The 20191-nt window shown below is 51.8% G+C and overlaps 2 protein-coding genes across 2 annotated transcripts; one reads left to right on the forward strand and one right to left on the reverse strand.

Moving 5' to 3' along the window:
* Positions 1–434: 434 nt before the first annotated feature.
* On the reverse strand, positions 435–12054 carry LOC136106428 (olfactory receptor 14J1-like). Its single transcript, XM_065846763.2, has 2 exons — positions 12025–12054; positions 435–995 (listed from the first exon to the last, which is right to left on the reverse strand). The coding sequence occupies exons 1-2, from the start codon at positions 12052–12054 to the stop codon at positions 435–437; spliced, it is 591 nt and encodes a 196-aa protein (XP_065702835.2).
* A 121-nt stretch (positions 12055–12175) lies between these two features.
* LOC136106429 (olfactory receptor 14J1-like) lies at positions 12176–13034 on the forward strand. Its single transcript, XM_071813656.1, has 2 exons — positions 12176–12676; positions 13011–13034. The coding sequence occupies exons 1-2, from the start codon at positions 12176–12178 to the stop codon at positions 13032–13034; spliced, it is 525 nt and encodes a 174-aa protein (XP_071669757.1).
* The last annotated feature ends 7157 nt before the right edge of the window (positions 13035–20191 follow it).

The following is a 20191-nucleotide window of genomic DNA, read 5'->3' on the forward strand; positions in this document are numbered from 1 at the left end:
CAGAGCACTCAGGCTTTGCACCAACACAAGGGATGAGAAGGAGAGTGTGGGAGTGGAACCAGAACAGCTCTGGAAGAACAAGCGCTGGAGCTCCCTGGCAGTGCTGCCATATTGGATGCTTTTCCCCTCCTTCCATGAACACAGGAACCATCGCTGCAGTTCTAAAAAGGGCTTGCAGGAAGGATATAGTGAAAAACAAGTCACTAAAGAGCCCTTTATTTTCTTGAGAGATAAGGAGAGCCCGGCTCCTCATTTACACAGCCAACAGTTATAAAAGAAAAGCCAACAGTGAATTAGAAAGGGGATGACAACATTATCACAATAAGAAAACAACTAATAACAACAAAAAATCCAGATGACAGGTTGGACCTGTAATTAGCTACATTAAAACGCCTATGGAGAACCAGATGGGTAGTTTATTGCTTGAGAACACACTAGGATACGAGTTTGCACACGGCATCCTTGAGCTCCTGGTTCCTCATGCTGTAGATGAGGGGGTTCACTGCTGGAGGCACCACTGAGTACAGAACAGACACCACCAGATCAAGGGATGGGGAGGAGATGGAGGGGGGCTTAAGGTAGGCAAACATGGCAGTGCTGACAAACAGGGAGACCACGGCCAGGTGAGGGAGGCAGGTGGAAAAGGCTTTGTGCCGTCCCTGCTCAGAGGGGATCCTCAGCACGGCCCTGAAGATCTGCACATAGGACACCACAATGAACACAAAACACCCACATCCTATTAAGACACTAAACACAATAAGCCCCAGTTCCCTGAGATAGGAGTGTGAGCAGGAGAGCTTGAGGATTTGGGGGATTTCACAGAAGAACTGGCCCAGGGCATTGCCCTTGCACAGGGGCAGTGAAAACGTACTGGCCGTGTGCAGCAGAGCATTGAGAACCCCAGTGGCCCAGGCAGCTGCTGCCATGTGGACACAAGCTCTGCTGCCCAGGAGGGTCCCGTAGTGCAGGGGTTTGCAGATGGCAATGTAGCGGTCCTAGGACATGACTGTGAGGAGAGAATACTCTGCATCAAACAAGAAACAAAAAAAGAAGACCTGTGCAGCACATCCTGCATAGGAAATGTCCCTGGTATCCCACAGAGAGTTGGCCATGGATTTGGGGACAGTGATGGAGATGGCGCCCAGGTCAAGGAGGGAGAGGTTGAGCAGGAAGAAGTACATGGGGGTGTGAAGATGCTGGTCCCAGGCTATGGTGGTGATGATGAGGCCGTTGCCCAGGAGGGCAGCCAGGTAGATGCCCAGGAAGAGCCAGAAGTGCAAGAGCTGCAGCTCCCGGGTGTCTGTGAACGCCAGGAGGAGGAACTGGGTGGTGGAGCTGCTGTTGGACATCTGCTGCCTGTGGGCATGAGGACCTGTGTAAGGAGGAAAGGACAGTGACAAGCTAAAGGAGACTCCTGTAAGGAAAATAAACATGGTGTTTCTCATGGAAAACCCCCTGACCGATGGAGGGATGTTTCAGCTCATTCTCTCTTTCTACCAGCTGAGAAAAACAGTTCATCACAGTTTAAAATGCAGTTGGGCATCTAGTTTCCATGGACACAGCTGTAAGGCAAAATTCACTGAATTGGTAGCAGAACAAAAACTGACCCACACTTCCACCCCAACCCCAGAGAGCAAGAGCTCCAGGGACAGGTGGAGAAACAGGGAAGGACACTGCAGTGCTACCAGAAAATAAAGCAAGAACAGAAAGGCTGATGGGCATGCTGTGGAACCTTGTCCTTACCCAGCTGTGCTGCTGCCACTCACATAATGACACTGTAGAGCAAGTACTTTTAGCACCTCTTTTGTGTACCACGTTCCAGGAACCCTTCACGTGGAGGTCCAGCTGCTGAGGTGGAGACTCGTGACCTGGACCCCATGGCTTTGGGGCAGAGGCTTTGCTGGGGAGGAGAGAAGACCAGGGGTTGCACTGGGAAATGTGTCTGCACTGCAGGGGATGGCAGGGGGGGTTCTGAATCCCCTACCCAGCATTTCTGGTCACAGCTCCTTCTTCCTGCCCATGTCTATGCAGCCTGCAGCTGTGTCTCTGTCCCTGGGTCTGCTCCCTGTCCATGTCACAGACCCCGTCCCACCCGCTGTGTGCTCAGCTCTGCCCTGCTCACACCTCCTGGCACTGCCTAGGGGCAGCTCTGTGTGTGCAGGGCCTCAGGAGCAGCTCAGACAAGTCCTAACGAGAACTGGGGTCTCAGTGTCTTCTCCAAAGCAGAGAAATAAATCCCCATCTCCCACTGCACACCCAGACAACCAAGAGTGGAAAACTGAAAGCACAGACTCCTTCTCTTGCAGCTGTTGCTGTCTTGATGTCGTTGTTCAGAAGGACCCTCTGCCATGTCTGTGGGGTTGATCTGGAGCTCTGAGCAGCCCTGACCCACACAGCACCCTTCAACCCCACAAGCTCCCTGCCTGCCCTGCCAGGGGTCGCTCCTTCCACCCACAGCTTCTGCCATGGTGTATGGGGATATAGCGGAAGATTTGGCGAGGAGGTTAGTTAAATGTAAATACGCTCAAGTGACTTGCACCTATCTGTAGAAAAAGCACACACATCACACTAATTGTCTTACTGACCTTGTGTGCTTGATGAGTAGAAGCTCTGTGTTAGATAACACAGGCCTGGGAGAAACTCTGGGCACCTTATCACTGTGTCTGAGATTCCTGCTTTGTTGTGAGAAAGAGCGGGAGGCTGCGCCTGCCTGAAGCTTTGAAATACAGGCGAGCTCAGCAGGCCCAGCGATCTTCCAGCAGGGCTGAACTGACCAGCGCCTGCATCCCCGCTGCTGTCATCTCTGCCTGGGAGCTCAGGTGTGGCTTGTGAGATCCCCCAGTAGAGAGGGAACTAAAATAAAACTTGCTCTTTGCAAATGCATCCGTGGCCTCTGGCTCTTCTTGCGATGTGCCTGCGTATGAGCACACACATGAGATCTCCCCGGGCAGGCTGAGCGCTGACCCTGGCAGGCGGCAGAGTCCCTGCCCTGGCACAGCCCTTGGGTGCAGGGACCCTGCTCTGCACGACAGCCCTGGGCACCCCTGGGTGCTCACCCGGCTTCACAGCTGTTCAGCATTGCCTGACAGAGCCCCCTCCTCACAGATCCCACCAGCTGTGCCTGGGCCAGGTTTAGGAGATGCCTCCAGGAGCTACAGTTGCATTGCCTTGCACCCAGAGACTTACCATAGCAAGGGCTGCAAAGGTTTCTCCTCCAGTGAGCTCTCAGTCATCCTCCCAGTCCTGACCACTTGTAATCTCTCTCTGCCTTGCTCGTCTCCCTGAGATCCCCAGGCAGAGCCCTCAGCCCTGCTGCGCTGTGCAGAGGAGCTGCTCCTGGGCAGAGCTGTCTCTCTGCAGCGCTGTCGCTTGCCAGGAGCTCCCTCTATCCCAGGAGCCCAGCCCAGCTCAGCAGCATAGGAGCAGCCCAAGGTGCTTTAATGAACCCTCTGGTGGCTTTGGTGCTGAGTGCATGAACCTCAGACCCTGAGGGCAAGTTGAAGAAGTCAAACTCAGATCTAAACTTCAAAGTTTCTTGTAATGTTAATGAATCCCACTGAGGGACACAACTGAGAAACCATCCCCAGGGCAGCTGGGACAGAAAACTTGAAGCAGAACAAAGGGTAAGCAAGGTGAAGTTCTCTTAGATGCTGAGTAAACCTGTATGTGTTTCATTAACCAAAGGGCCAACCCCTGATCCCCAGCCCTGGGAAGGCAGATCCTGTCCCTCCCACGTTGCCCAGGACCCTTCCTGGGACAGTGTGATGTGGGGCTGTGCAAGGCCAAGGGCAGGACTATGGTCCCACAACTCCCAGGTTCCTAGCTGGGGACTAGGAGGCCATGAGGCCCCTGTGCTGGAAGGACAAGGTGTCTCCTCACAGGCATCAGAGGTGCAGACAACAGCCATAGCCAAGGGGAGAAGGAGCTCATGTCTGGTGGGGCTTTCAGCCTCTTTACATCCCTTGATCATCTCCACCACAGCCTGTCCTGTGCTGTGGCATCCCCTGCACCTCTTTCCCTGCAGGCTGGAGACATCCCCCCTGTTGCCTCACCTTGCTCTTGTCTGAGCATCTTCTAGCCTGAACCTCCCCAGCTGCACTTTCTGCCATTATTTCTTCCTCATGCTCTTTCCCACTAAGAAGAAAACCTCCACCACCTCTGAAACCACCCTTCAAGCACTCTCAGGCTACTCCTGCACTGCTGCAGCCTCCCCAGTGCTGCTGGGCCAAAGCAGCCCAGGTCCCTCAGCATCCCACACCATGTGCACAAGGTGCTGAACCTGCCTTGGCAGAGCCCTGCACTCTCCAGTTCCTCCCTGCTTCTCCAAACTGGGAAGCCGCACACTGGCACACCCCCGTGTGTGTGGGGTCACGCCAGTGCTGAACCGAATGGGATGAGAACTCCAGGTGTCTGGGTCCCCACGCTCCTCCTCATGCAGCCCCGTGTGCAGCTGCCTTGTTCATGGTGAGCGTGCACCACGGGCTGGTGTGGGGACCTTGGAGTGCCCAGGCCCTTCTCCTCAGGGTCAGTGCTCAGTGCGTCAGGTCCTGGTCTGTCCTGATGGATGGGGTTGTTCTCCTGCCCTGATACAGAACTGGTCACTTTCCGTTATCAAACCCTAACCTGGATGAAGACGAGATTTCCGCAAAGTTGCTCTTCTCCCTGGACTGGAGCTCCATTTGCTCAGCTGTTAATGTTTGCACACAGAGGGCTTATCCTGATGAGTGTGTCTCTCCCAAGATAACAGCATGAGGAGTTACAGGACACTACAAATAGCCCCTCCTGGAGAAATTGTGGGGCCTTGGGCATCTGGTACTCTTAATGCCAAAGGTCTGGACTTAGAGGGGAAGTTTCCCTTCATATGGTAGAGCAGCAGGAATGTGTGGAGCTCTGCCTGGGGACAGACAATGTCAGCTGAAGGTTGAGGGGTCAGCATGAGAGGCCAGAACAACGTGGGCAATGTTGTGGTCACTGGACATCAGCTACTGACTCACTGATCATGAAGAGGAATTAAATGAGGTCTCCTTCAGATAAATGAAAGAAGCCTCATGTTGCCAGGGCCGTGTCCTTGTGGCAGACCTGAGATATCCCTATATCTGCAAGGCACCATCATCCAGGAGGGTTTGGAGCTCAATGACACGGGTGACTGAGGAGTCAGTGGTGTGAGGTGCCCTGTGGGACTTCACACTTACAAACCAGAAAGAGTTGGTCAGGATGGAACAGCCAGGGATGGGAAAGTGGAGCTGAGGCTCCTGGGAGATGATAACAAGGCCAAGAGCATGATTTCAGAAGAGCAAGCTTTGGCCTGCTGAGGGACCTGCTTGGGTCCTATGGGATATGACCTTGGTGTCTGCAGTGCTTTTCTCTCACATCTCCTCCCTCCTCTGTCCCACCTGCTGTTGTGCAGCGTTTTTTACCCTTTCTCAAATACAATATCCCAGAGGTGCTGCCAGCATCACTGAGTGGCTCAGATTTGGCAAGGAGTGGGTCCATCTTGGAGCAGCTGAAATGGGCTCTGTCTGACGTTGGTCAAACTCCTGTTGTCCTCTCAGAGAGGTGATAACTGTAGCACACCCACACTCATCCCCAGTTCCAAGACGATGTAAATCCCGTACAGGGTGACAACGTGTTGGGTGTTACAAACTACTTGATCATGTAGAAGCAATGGAACAGATCTTCAGTCAGCAGCCTGAGGATGTCTCCAGTCAATGAGCAGGTTCCCATGGGGAACTGTAGTTGCCCTGACATTCACTGTCCAGGCAAAGCAGTGGGTGCCCACAGTCCAGGATGCTGAGTTACCTTATTGAGATGGCTGCCTGGGCTAACCAGGACACAGTGGGATTTGCTGGGTGACTGAACTGTCATGACTGAACACAGTGTGGGTTTGGTGCCAAGCGCTGTTGCTTTAACGACAAGGCTCTGGTTTTCTGAGGATTTGGCAATGCCTGTGACATCCACCAAACCCATTCAGCTTCTTTCATAGACCTGGCAATGGTCACCGATCACCTAAGCTGCCCACTCCCAAATTTGCTCTTATCCTCAATTTGGATCCATGCCCTAGCACTGAAATGCACATATTCCTTCTTCTACTGCCCTAAAATGAAAAAGAAAAATCAGTCTATTCCACATTAGCATGACCAGTCCATGCTCTTCAGGGCTTCTTCTTGCCTTTAATACAGTTACTGCTACACACAGACCACTCTCTTCCTGCGTTCCCATGTGTCTCACAAACCTTTCACTCTCGTTGTTCTGTAATGGGCCAACATTCCAGGAGGTTCCTGCTTCCTCCAGGCTCATGGATGATTCCTGAGAACCATCCAAGTGTGGGTGGAGATTGGCCTCAATCCATGGGCAGAGAAGGAGTTTAGCACTGTTGCTAAGTACAAAAGATGGTTCCTGGCTGAATATCGTAGAGATCTCTCCAGCAAAGGATCACGGATCATGACAGAGGACCGGCAGGATGCTGTTTGGTACCTGGGACAATAGGGATGCCTTTGGACCTGTGGTGGTAGCTAATCCTCTTTCCTCCTTATTTTTTTTCTGTTTCCCTTTTCTTGACTTTCTCTATCACTTGCCTCTTTATGGGCAGAATAATAAAGTTACACTGTTTGATTGAATTATACCCCCTTGGCATTTTGGTCGCCTTAATTTTGCGTTTTAAGGTACACAAACCAAGACGAGTCCATCACAAAATGGACCATGACAATATGGCATGCTGATTCCTGCATTCAAGGAGCTCGTCAAGAGCCTCATCTCCATTGCTGTAATGGTGGCTTTCATGTCTGGCTGATGTGCAGGCCCTGTACATAGATGCTGACAACTGTTGAACAACCTGCTCCGAAAGGATTAACAAGGTGGGCAGTTCCTTCTGGAAGGGTATTAGAACAGCAAAAAAGAAGAACCTCGCTTCGGACAAATGGAAAGGGATGCAAAGGTTGTGGTCAGGGCTGTTCACGGTTACTTGTAAAGCAGTCCTGCACCTCATGTGAATTATTTCTGTGATCAGAGAGAACCTGAGAGATTTCTCTAAATTGAAAACATGAAGGGGATGAAAGGACAGTGTCATTCAGGCTCAAAGGGACCTCAGGAGGTGTCTTGACCAACTTCCTGCTCAATGTGGGGTCAGATCAGATTACTCAGGGCTTTATCTTCCCTTGGATAAAAAATATTGCAGGGAATGATGCTGGATTCCTTGCTGACTTCCAGGCAACAGACCATCAATGTTGTCCCCACATCAATCCTGTTCTTTCCTCACAGAAAGCAAAGAGGATAGGCAGGCACAATGTACCCTGGGTAAACCCTGATCTTCAGGGTCTTTTCCAACTTAAATGATTCTCTGATTCTGTGATTTCAGTCAGAATCATTTCAATTCTCATCACCTCCAGCTTCCCTCAAGGGCGGCTGTTGTGTGGCACAACTGTCCTGGCTCTCCAGGCAGCTTGGGCATGGGTTTGGTGCCTGCATTGGGAGTTTTCCCCTTCTTGGGGTAAAAGACCTTTGATGGGAGATGGTTGTAGAGATCTGGGGGGCAGAGGTCTGAAGTTGTCCTTTCAAAATATGAGCAGGATGGGCTTTGGAGCCGAGAGACAACAGAGATGCTCTCAAAGATGTTTTTCAATAGTGATACTATCACCAGTAACAGTCACATGGAGCTCCTTATTCTCAGTGATGATGATAATGATGAACCAAACTTTTTAATTTCATTCCCAACAGTCATTCTTGCTTCTCAAAAGAGCTGCTACATTTCAGAAGCTGCCCTTCTGCATGAAGTTCTTAGACCAGTGCTTTTTCTCTCTCTTCTACCTTTTTTATCCTTGAAAGAGTACACATCTTGTGCAGAATTTCCCCCACATCCTCCTTCTTCCATACCTGTTCTCCTTTTTCTGGTTTGAGGCAGAGGTGGCATAGGGAAGTTGTTTCTTTTTTAGCCAAAGAAACTCAAGGAACAGAGAACAGGTCAGTTCAAAGGCACAAATGAAGACAGAAGGTGTCTTGACCAACCTCCTGCTCAAAGCAGCCTCAGACCACATTACTCAGAGCTTTATCCAAACACATCTTGAACACTTTCTGGGGTCAAGTGGATGTGCACTCCTGGGAAACAACTTCCAGATTGTTTTTACCCATCTAATTGCACACTGACAGAGGCTATAATATCCTGTCTTGAACACAAGAATATTGTGGGGGATGATGCTGAATGCCTTGCTGACTTCCAGGTAACAGACCACCACTACTCTCCCCACATCCAGCAACCCTGTCCTTTCCTTACAGAAAGCAAAGAGGATGGACAGGCACAACCCACCCTGGGTAAACCCCGTCACCTTCTCTTCCAGACACCCAGCAATGGGGTCCCAGTGGACATGTTCTGGGGCACAGCCCTTAGTTCCCCTGCTCACCCATTGGCCATTTTGAAAAGTGCACACACTGTGTGAGAGCTGCCAGTGGTCAGGGAGTCCCCCCAGTCCCCATGAGCTTTCCAGGATGGTGGAGAGTGGCCTCCCTGTGACATCGTCCTGCTGTCTCAGCTCCTGGGATGCTGCCCCTCCTGTCCTATAGACTGGAAAGGATTGCAATAGTTCCAGTGACCCTTCATTTGATCCCCATCTGGTAAACAGGGAGGACAAGAGGACACAGAGATTCTCACCTCTTGCTCTTATTAAGTTCATCAGTGGCCACACAGTGCCTTTGTTTGTCCTTTAACTGTTCCTGCAGCAGTAACAGCTCATTATGGGTCCTTGAATTGCCTTACAGGTCCAGACTGAGTTCTGATCTGGACTCTTGCTGTGCTTGGAGGCTGCTGTCCTTGCAGACCAGATGAACTCACTTCTGCCACCCTGCCTGGCAGTTCATTCCACCCGTGTCACAGCTCTGTGTGCAACATCGACAGGTCCAGCTCACCCAGTCAGGTCCCTGGCTGAGGCCATTGCCTCACATCTGGGCTGAACCACCCCAGCTGTGGCACCAGCCCAGCTCTGACCTGCCACAAGAAACCTGGTACCAAGTGCCCAAGAGCCCATGTGTGCGAAGGCTTTGCCTCAGAGCACAGACATAACATGGCCAAAGACTGGTGAATGTCTCTCTAGACCGAGGACATAAAACCAGAATAAAATGCCTGAACTCATTCAACTGAAGATATTCCTCCACCAGCCTGGAGAAATCAGATACTTTGCTGTAATATTCCTGTTGTTCTGTCTAATGATGGGACAAGAAAAGATGATTCTCATATCGATTTATTTTTAAAATGAAAAATACAATGCTGGCAAGAAGTGTCTCTAAAGAGGAGAAAGAATCAACATCACTGATTACTTGAGGTTTTTTCAAAGGACGTGCCCCTGGAGCCCCAGGGACACCTGGGGGGAGCCCAGAGGGGAAAGAGAAAGGGACATCATGGGCTGCTCTTGTCTGCTGAGCTGGGCTGGGCTCCTGGGACAGAGGGAGCTCCATGCAAGCGGCAGCGCTGCAGAGAGACAGCTCTGCCCAGGAGCAGCTCCTCTACACAGCGCAGCAGGGCTGAGGGCTCTGCCTGCAGCACCGAGGGCACAGGAGCCAGGCAGAGAGAGGGAAACGCAGTCTGGGGTGGGAGGATGCTGAGAGATCACTGGAAACCACATCTTCACAGACATGAAGCCAGTGGCTGCAGGGCATTGGATCTGGCAATCATTGTAGGATCTCAAAAAGCTGTGACATTGCAGAGCCTGCAGGAGATGTAAGTACAGCTCTCAGAGATTCTCTGATATAGAGGAGAGGGTGTACTGCAGAGCAGGGATTGGCTTCTGCACTGTCAGAGTGACAAGACGTGAATGCTGCGTTCTCCCAATAATGGCTGTGGGGTGTAAACGTAAATGTGCAGGCAGGGGTGCCCAGGGTTGTCCTGCAGAGCAGGGTCCCTGCACCCCAGCGCTATGCCAAGGCAGAGACTCTGCCACCTGCGAGGGTCAGGTTCCTGGGGAGATCCCCACGGTGCTGTAGGGTGAAACTGTGAGTGGAAAGAACAAGCACTCTTGGCCAGGAAAGGTTCTTCTGCTGTGGAGAGGGTGCTGAGTGGGTCAGGGCTGCTCACAGATACACATCACCCCCAGGATTTTTCCAAGAGGATGCCTCAAGGACAAGATCAATGCAAGGATTACCAGACAGATAAGGAGCTTTCCTGAGCCTGTTTTTTCAATTTCCTATCCCAAGGGGTGGGAGTTACAGGAAAGCATAAAATGAAAATGAGCTCTCATGCTTAAACAAGTCACTGAGACTCCTGAACTGCAACTCTGAGTGATCAGCACATCTGCCAGAAGGCTCATAACATCCCTTCACCACCCCTCTGCCTGTGCACAGCACCTGCATCACCTTGGCTGGACCCCTCAGCCTTAGTCTGACCTGTCCTGTTTTCCAGCCTGCAAACAGGAAGATGCCCCCAGGCAGTGCCCTGTGAACAGGCAGGATCTGTAGGGCCAGGGGGAGGGCACACAGGGTGGGATGGGTCTGTGAGCACTGACAGGGAAGAGACATGGACAGGGAAACACCTCCCAGGGGGAGAATCTCCAGGCAGCAGGGAAATGATCAGAAATGGGAGGAAACTAAACCCGGAATTGTTATGGGAGGGAGAACAGAGAAAAGTCCCTGTGATCCCCTGCAGCGCAGATCCCTCCTGTGAGCAGCCCCCTGGCCTCCTGTCCCACCCAGCAAAGCCTCTGCCCTCAGGGCCGGGGGCTCCAAGGCATGAAGCAGCTCCTGTGCAGCCAGAGCTCCAGTTCCTCTGCAGAGCACAGGGGCTGAGAGCAGCTGCCCAGCAATGTTGGTGTCTGGGAGGTGGCTGCACAGCTGGGGAAGGGTGACGCTGTCTGAGTGCCCGGCTGCCTCTGCCCTGGCCTCCCTCACACCCACCCTCACCGCATTGTCCTTCTTGCTCCCCTGCTCTGGGTCACTGCTGTTGGGATCTTGTTCTTGCTCTCAGGCTCTCTGGGGATGGCAGTTTCAGCTGCAGAGTCACAGCCTGATCTTGTGGGTCCTTTCCTGCAGGTGTGTCCATGGGAACATGTGTCCCAGCTTTGCTCTGACCTGTGGGGTGTGGGCAATGCAGTCTGTGGGGCTGGGGTGTGAGCTGAGGCTCCCTGAATCAAATGCGTTCATTAGGACTATTGGCTGTCTGCTTGCGGTTTCGTTCCAAGCTGTGAGCTTCGCTCCAGGATGCAAACCTGTCCTACAGCATCTGTGTGTTCTCTGAAAGCATCATAATGAAGGCAGAGGTGCTGCTCTCAGCAGTGTCTGCGGGCTTTTCAGGGTAACATGGGAGTGTGATCAGTCTCCATCTCAGAAAGGTGCCAGCCCAGGGCAGCTGGAGCAAGAGAGGGGGACAGACCAGCTGCCCTCACTCTGCACTGACCCACAGGCATCCTCAGGTCTCACAGGACTCGCTCTGTTCTCCCTGAGTGCAGCAGAAATTCTGGGGGTTTCTGACACCCAACAACACTCCCCAGGGTGGGAGGGGAGAAGGAGCTGTAGAAACCCCAAACCTCTCCAACTCAGTTTCTCAGGCCTGGGGATACAGATGCTGACAGTCCCTTCTGCACCAGGAGCGGTTCCAGCTGACAAAGCTGAACCCCAGGACTGGCCCCTGCCCCACCCAATCACACAGGGTCAGGCTGACTGCTCAAGAGCCCCTGGACAGAGACCCTGTTCTTCATTGCACACTCATCAAGCACCGACGAGGGCTCCAGCCAGGACGTTCTCCTTGAAAAAGAAAAGTGTCTCGTTGTGTGATGGGCTGTTAGGGTCTGTGAGTCTTAGGTAAATCTTCACTATCTTTTCCTTCTATGACAGGTCACATACCCAGAGGCAGGAAATATCCAACAGCAGCTCCATCACCCAGTTCCTCCTCCTGCCGTTCACAGACACACGGGAGCTGCAGCTCTTGCACTTCTGGCTCTTCCTGGGCATCTACCTGGCTGCCCTCCTGGGCAACGGCCTCATCATCACCACCATAGCCTGGGATCACCACCTCCACACCCCCGTGTACTTCTTCCTGCTCAACCTCGCCCTCCTGGACCTGGGCTCAATGTCCACCATTCTCCCAAGATCAATGGTCAGCTCCCTCTGGGACACCAGGAATATTTCATACTTGGGATGTGCTTCACAGCTCTTTTCATTTGTCTTTTTCATTTTAGCAGAGTTGTATCTTCTCACCATCATGTCCTACGACCGCTACATTGCCATCTGCAAACCCCTGCACTACGGGACCCTCCTGGGCAGCAGAGCTTGTGTCCACATGGCAGCAGCTGCCTGGGCCACTGGGTTTCTCTATGCTCTGCTGCACACGGCCAATACATTTTCACTGCCCCTGTGCAAGGGCAATGCCCTGGACCAGTTCTTCTGTGAAATCCCCCAGATCCTCAAACTCTCCTGTTCACACTCCTATCTCAGGGAACTTGGGCTTATTGTGTTTAGTGTCTTAATAGGATGTGGGTGTTTTGTGTTCATTGTGGTGTCCTATGTGCAGATCTTCAGGGCCGTGCTGAGGATCCCCTCTGAGCAGGGACGGCACAAAGCCTTTTCCACCTGCCTCCCTCACCTGGCCGTGGTCTCCCTGTTTATCAGCACTTCCATGTTTGCCTACCTGAAGCCCCCCTCCATCTCCTCTCCTTCCCTGGATCTGGTGGTGTCTGTTCTGTACTCAGTGGTGCCTCCAGCAGTGAACCCCCTCATCTACAGCATGAGGAACCAGGAGCTCAAGGATGCCCTGGGGAAACAGATGACTGGATTACTTCTGAAGCTATAAACTGGGTCTATCTTGTTCTATAGAAGAGTTACAGTCTAAGTCATTGTAGATTCATCCTGTCTGCAGTATTTTTTGTTTCTCCTTGTGTTTGTTTATTATGAAAAGATTTTAATTCCCTTTGCAATTCGCTGCCTGCTTTTCTTTTCTCAGTAAGTGGCTGTGTCAGTGAGGAATTCGTGTTCTCTGTGTTTAAGTAAAATAAACGGACCTTCAACAATTTTTTTTCTACTGGCATCTTAACTCCAAGACCTTTATGGAGCTGCAGGGATAGTTCCCTTGTGAATGGGTGGAAGGGAAAAGAGCTCTCTCATGGCAGCAGAACCAGGGAACACCAGCGCTTGGCCTTCCAGAGCTGTTCTGGTTCCACTCCCACACTCTCCTTCTCATCCCTTGTGTTGGTGCAAGGCCTGAGTGCTCTGGCAGCTTGGTCCCCGTCCTGCTGTGTGTCAGTGCTGTGAGTGCAGGCAGAGACAGGCAATGGGCACTGCTGTGACAGAGCTGGCCTCACAACAGCCTTTCCAGATAGAAATGTGATCTCCTCAGGGCAGGGCCTGAACGTTTAGGTCTTGTTCCAAGCCTTACCTCAAGAACATGCACACAAAAGTGGCCACAGATTGAAACACCTGTGTATAGATAGGGTTAGATAAACAGTGTGTGTGTGCAGGGCTGGCACACAGCAGTGTCCTCTCACAGCCAGGCCTCCTGCCAGAGACCTGCAGGACCAGCAGAGCAGGGGCTGCACTGTGCCCCTGTGCACTGGATACCCCTCAGAAGCTGTCCCAGGGCATCATCATGGATTGGCCCCTCACAACCTCCATTTTCAGCCCTGGCCTCTCTCCCCAGCTCACAAAGGTTGCTCTTCCGTCCACGGAGGGACACTGAATGAGCAGGTCAGAAATCCACGTTTGCATTGTACAGATGAGATGTTTGCACGTACATGTGAGGTGAGATGAACCCAAGTGAGCACAAACAACATCAGCTATTCCTGAGAGTTCCATGAAGAGAGTTCTGTGGGACAGACAATGTCTTGAGGTCACTTCATGTTGGGAGAAACATCCTATGGGAAACCACCTGAATGCAGCACTGGGTTCTGCATCCTCCAGCTGTGATCCCTGTGTCCATTCCTCATGACGCGGGACATCTCAGATGAGTGCAGAGCAGGTGACACACCACAGGGCTGAGGTGCCTCCTATACTCTGGGAGTGGCAACAGGAGGCCAGAGAGAAACTGAGACCACGGCCTCTGTGTGTAAAAAAGACAGAATCTGTCTCTGAACACCCCTGGGTGCAGAAGGAGTCCACGAGACCGGCTCAGACATGGATGCCAGACAGATCCTGACATTTCGGTGTGTGACTCCAGGAACAAACCTCACTGCCCCAGTGAGATTGATCTCAGATGCCTTGGACAGGATCATTGCCAGGGCTCCAGTCTGCTCTGTCACCCTTGCCTGGGATTCTGGATTGTGCTCTCATAAGAACCAGGGTAATTAGGGAGGTCCTGCGGTCCTTGGAAAAGGCAGAAATCAAAGCCATGTTCAAGAAAGGCAAGAAAAGGCATTGGGAGCCTGGTCAGCCTTCCTCTGTCCCTGAGAAGGGATTGGACACATCCTCCTGTAGAATGCAATTTTAACTCTTTTGAGGGTGATGCAAAGATGGGTCAAGGCCTTGAACAGGACAGTGTTCACCCAGCCTTGGGTAGGACAGTGAGACAAGATAAGTGAGACAAGGGATCTCTTCAAGAAAGGCAAGGAAGTGAGATGGGTATCTACAGCCTGTAGGGAAAGAGGGGCAGGTGTAGGACTGTGTAGAACACAGTTCAGTCTTGATCAGGTCCTGGTCCATAAGAAAGGGGATGGATGGGTGTGGTATTATGAGGTCAGTTGTGTCTTAGACAGTCATAATCCAGTCAGAAGCGTGTGGCTGTGAAGGGGACAGTGGAGTCAGTTTTGTCTCTGGAGGTGACAGCCAGGCAGCAGGGACATGGCTGGGAAAGAACCTCTGCCAAGGTACCCACAGACTCTACCCAGGAAGAGGCCTTGGAGATGGGTTGTCATGTCCATCCCACCTGAGAACATGATGGAACAGCAGCAGGAACATGGTCATGTCTGCCAGAGAAGCTGAAAGGCCAGCAGCAGTCATGGGATTTAGGAGATCATGGTGAGGTGACTTCTCTCCTGTCAGGTAAAAGACCACAAGAAGCCTAACGAGTTGGGTTCCCTGCATGAAGGGCAGTTTCTGAGGTGGCTGAGTATTCCTTTGTAGTGTGAAAAAGCAGGAGAGGGAAAAAAATATCACATAGTGCAGTTTGGAAAGTGAGGACTGGATATCAGAGGAAGAAATGACAGTGGAAGGGCAGTGCTGTGGTGCAAGAGGTCACCCAGAGGGAGCTGGGTCAGCCCATGGTTTGTGTTCCAAAGAGCAGCCAGTGAGGGTGCAGACACAGCAGTGAAGGTGCAGAAATGCTGGGGTGAGAGCAGGTGGGGAAGCGAGATGGGCGTCTGCAGCCTGCAGGGAAAGAGGGGCAGGGGTAGGACCGTGTAGAACAGCCTGTGGTGGAGATGGCAAAGGGCGCTGGCAAGGCTGGAAGGGACCCACAGAACCCAGGTCTCTGTCCCCTTGGCCATGGCAGTTGTCTCTGCCACTGAGGCCCAGGAGAAGCCATGTTGTCCTCATGGCACTGGGGCCTCGCTGCCTCCTTGCAGTCCCTTGGGGAAGCTAGAAGTTGTCGTACCAGTGTTGCCGTTCCCTCGGCCTTGCACACCCACATCCCACGGTCCCAGGAAGAGCCCTGAGCCGTGTGTGAGGGACAGGACCCCCCTTCCCATTGCCTGGATGTCATGGCTTCTCCTTTCTCCTTCAGAAAGCAATCCAAGGGGTTTCTCAGCATCAGAGCTGAAGAGGACTAAAAGGAGACCTCACGGTGGCTACAACTTCCTCACGAGGGGAGAAGAAAGTGAAGGTACTGATCTCTTCTCTCTGGTGACCAATGACAGAACCCAAGGGAATGGCAGAAGACGTGCCAGGGGAGGGTCAGGTTGGACATGAGGAAAAGGTTCTTCACCCAGAGGTGTTGGACGCTGAACAGGCTCCCAGGGAGGTGTCACAGCCCCAACCTGACAGTGTTCAAGAAGAGACTGGACAACGTCCTCAGACACACGGTGTGACCTGTGGGGTGTCCTGCGCAGGGACAGGAGTTGGATTCAATGATACTTGTGGGTCCCTTCCAACTCAGGACATTCTACAATTCTATGAAATACTAGGTCAAAAGTCCATGTTTCCATTGTACAGATGAGTTGTAACCATACACATCATGTGCATGTCCACTGTGTGCATGTGGTGAGATGAACCCAAGGGAGCACAAATGCACCCTGGGGTGCCATGAAGGTCAGTGGGACAGAGATGATGTTCAGGGGTCTCTTCCAACCCGTGTTATTGTAGGATTCCATGAATATTTTCCTTGGAGAGCTCTATCAAGAGAGATATAAAATACCCCAGAGTAAATACAGCAGCTCCTCTGAGGAACGTTTCTCCACTCAAACCCTGATAGGAAATCTATTGGATACATTTGATGAAAGCAGCTCAGTTTGATCTGCTCACACACTAGACCACAAGGAGGGTGATGGCTGGGTACGATGCCATGTGGTCACTTGTGTCTCAGGAACTCATGGTCCAGTAGGAAGCCAATGACTGTGGAGGGCACTGTGAGGTCACTTCTGCCTCTGCAGGGGATAGGCCAACAGCAGGAACATGGCTGGGAAAGGACTGTGAGGTCACACATACCAGACGAGCAATCGGGCCCAATCAGCATGGCTTTGTGAAAGGCAGGTCCTGCTTGACCAGCCTGATTTCCTTCTATGACAAGGTGACCGGCTGAGCAGATGAGGGAAAGTCTGTCGTGGGGAGTGAATCCGCCACACAGGCTGTGGGTGTTGTGTCCTTAGACTGCAGTAAAGCCTTTGACACCATATCCCACAGCATCTCCTGGAGAAGCTGCAGCTCATGGCCTGGATGGTGTAGCTGTGATGGGTAAAGAACTGGCTGGAGGGCTGGGCCCAAAGAGTTGTGGTGAATGGAGCCAAACCGAGTTGGTGACCGGTCAGGAGTCGTATCCCCAGGACTCAGTATTGGGGACAGTTCTGTTTAATCTCTTTATCAGTGATCTGGATGAGGTGATCAAGGGCAATCTCAGTAAGTTTGTAGATGACACCAAGTTGGGTTGGAATGTTAATCTGCTGGAGGTTGGGAAGGCCATACAGAGGGATCTTGGCTGACTGAGGCCAGTTGTCTGAGGTTCTATGAGGCCAAGTGCTGGGTCAGGAAGATGGGTCATAACAACCTCCTGCAACAGTACAGGCCTGGGGAAGAGCGGCTGGAAAGCTGCTGTCAGAAAAAGACGTGGGGGTGTTGATTGACAGAGCCTCTTCTGAAGAGCAGGAGGCCTGAGCAGCGGTGATTGGACATGTGTAGGTGTGGGAGAGGGTCAGGGCTGACCCTGCTCTGCTCTGCTCCTCTCTCACACTGCCCACGCTTGGATGGACCTCAGATATCATCCATGAACCTGGTGGATGCATGAACCTCCTGGAGTGATGGGTATGGATCCAAATAGAGGATTCAAGCAAGTGTGGGACTGGGACATTAAGGAGATTGGTGACCATTGCCAGGTGTATGAAAGAAGCTGGATGAGTTGTGAGGAACTCACAGGCATTTGCAGCTCCACAGAAAACCAGAGCCTTGCTGTTAAAGCAACAGCACTTGACATAAAACCCACCCCCAAAGCATGAAACACTCACAGTGACCACAGGAAAAGCCTTGAAAAACATTTGAGAAAAATCTACCAGGTCCCAGGGGTCAGGGCTCACCCATTGTGATGATGAACAAGCATCAAGGGCTGACATGGCATCAGAGCCACCTCCACATGGCCCTCACCACCTGTAATGAGTGTCTCCAAGTCTTTCCTTCACCAGCCTCCGGGGACAGGGACCTGCACTGGTTGTTTCCTTCACAGCTGTGTCAGTGATGGCCCTTCATGGGGTCCCAAACACCCTCAGAAACTTGGGGTTTGCTTCTGCCTTTCACTTCATCAGAGGTTTGTTCATTCTTTCAGTAGCTGCAGTTCAGGATCATGGCAGCAGAGGGCTCATTAACATAGAAAATGCTCTTCCATTCCAATCCACTGTGCATCATTTTCCTAAAGGCTTCAAGTCTGGTGTGGATGATGAGGGAGATTTCAGGAATAGCCAAACAGAGAGCATTTCCATAATCAATAACAATAAATCCAGAATTCTTCTATTTCCTTCCCTGTTTGCCCTTCCATCCATTTCCAGAACAGGTGGTATCAGCAGCCTCCAGTTCATATTGATGTGGAGCGTCTCAGGATAAGACTGAATATGTCAGAAAGTTGGTACCTAAATCACCGTGTGAATAAGGAGATAGTCCAGGACACCTCAAGAGGAATCTCACTCCTCTGGACCAAAATGTGGGTGTTCCTGGGAATCTCAGGTGCCACAGCACAGTGATACTTGTGTTCAGGGAGCTGGCCAAGTGACCCATCTCCTGTTCTGTAATGGTGTCTGAGATTGCTCAGGTCACCCCTGACTTGAGCCCCATCCACTGCTGGGTGTTCTCCAGACTCCTGTCTTCAGGAACAAAGTCCCAGGAGACCTTGCTGGTGAAGAATGAGGCAAAGAAGACATGAAGAACCTCAGTCCTGTTTGATTCTCCTCTTACAAAGTTGAGCAGCAAGCCCACGTTAACCCTGTCTATTCTTTAACTGCAAATGGAGCAGTGTCAGCTCATCTTGCTGCCCTCAGACTCCCTTGCAGGTATCAAGTCCAGGGGAACTTGGCATCATCCCCACATCCATGGACAAGGTTTCTAAATTCCTCCTTTGCAGCTTCCCCTGCTTCCACCTCCTGTGTGCTGCCTTTTTGCCCTACAGCTCCATCAGTTCAGAAAAACACCCTCATGAGATAAATGCTTCTTTTCATGTGTACTTGAGGAGATCACTCCTGTGCTTGGAGCAGGCTGTCCTGTAAGGCTTGTCAGATTTCCTGAGCTCCTTCACCCTTCAGACCGACTTCCATGTCACCACATCGCTCACCATTCCCCAGTATGTCAAATCTTCTCCTCTGGAGCCCACCAGCCTGTGCTCTGCTGCTGGCTTTCCTCCCTCCCCTCTGGTGCCTGGGACCCCACTGTTTCCTGGTCACGACAGCCAAGGTGGACACTGATGTTCACATCCCTCACCAGCTCTTCCTTGTTTTCCAGTTCCCAATCCAGGTGAGCATCACTGTTGTTGCCCCATCAGGCAGACATGTTAAGAAGTTGGCTCAACATCCTCTGGGCTGTTGGCACCTGCAGCTTTGCCTGGCCAGCGAATGTCAGGGCAATTACAGTTCCACATAGGAACCTGCTCGTTGTCTGGTGACTTCCTCAGGTTACTGACAGAAGATCTTTTCCATTTCTTCTCCATGAGCAAGTAGTTTGTAACACCCAACAGGCTGTCATCCTGTACTGGGTTTACATGGCAAAGTCCTGGAACTGGGGAGAGTGTGGGTGTGCTACAGTTGTCACCTCTCTGAAAAGACAACTGGAGTTGGACCAATGTCAGACAGAGCCGATTTCAGCTACTCCAAGATGGACCCACTCCTTCCAAATCTGAGTCACTCAGTGATGCTGGCAGCACCTCTGGGATATTGTATTTGAGAAAGGGTAAAAAATGCTGCACAACAGCAGGTGGGAGAGAGGAGGGAGGAAATGTGAGAGAAAAGCACTGCAGACACCAAGGTCATATCCCATAGAACCCAAGCAGGTCCCTCAGCAGGCCAAAGCTTGCTCTCCTGAAATCCTGCTCTTGGCCTGGTTATCATCTCCCAGGAGCCTCAGCTCCACTTTCCCATCCCTGACTGTTCCATCCTGACCAACGCTTTGTGGTTTGTAAGTGTGAAGTCCCACAGGGCACCTCACCTCACTGACTCCTCAGTCACCCGTGTCAGGAAGATGTTGTCAATGAGCTCCAACCCCTCCTGGATGGCTGGTACTTTGCAGATATTGGGATACCTTACGTCTGCCATAATGGTATGGCATGCAAACATTTGTCTGAAGAAGGCCTCATCTAATTCCTCTTCCTCATCAGTGAGCCAGTGATGTCCAGTCACCACAACATTGCCCATGTTGTTCTGCCCTCTCATGCTGACTCAACCTTAAGCTGATATTGTCTGTCCCCAGACAGAGCTCCACCCATTCATACTGCACAAAGGGAAACTTCAGAAACTCCAGACCTCAGGCACTATGATTATCAGATCCCCAAGACCCCACAGTTTCTCCAGAAGATGGTATTTCTACTGTCCCCTAACTCCTCATGGTGTTATGTTGGGAGAAACAGCCTTATCAGGATAAGCCATCTACATGCAAACATTAACAGCTGATC

Source organism: Patagioenas fasciata, chromosome 11 (genome assembly GCF_037038585.1).
Source record: "Patagioenas fasciata isolate bPatFas1 chromosome 11, bPatFas1.hap1, whole genome shotgun sequence".
NCBI lineage: Eukaryota > Metazoa > Chordata > Aves > Columbiformes > Columbidae > Patagioenas > Patagioenas fasciata.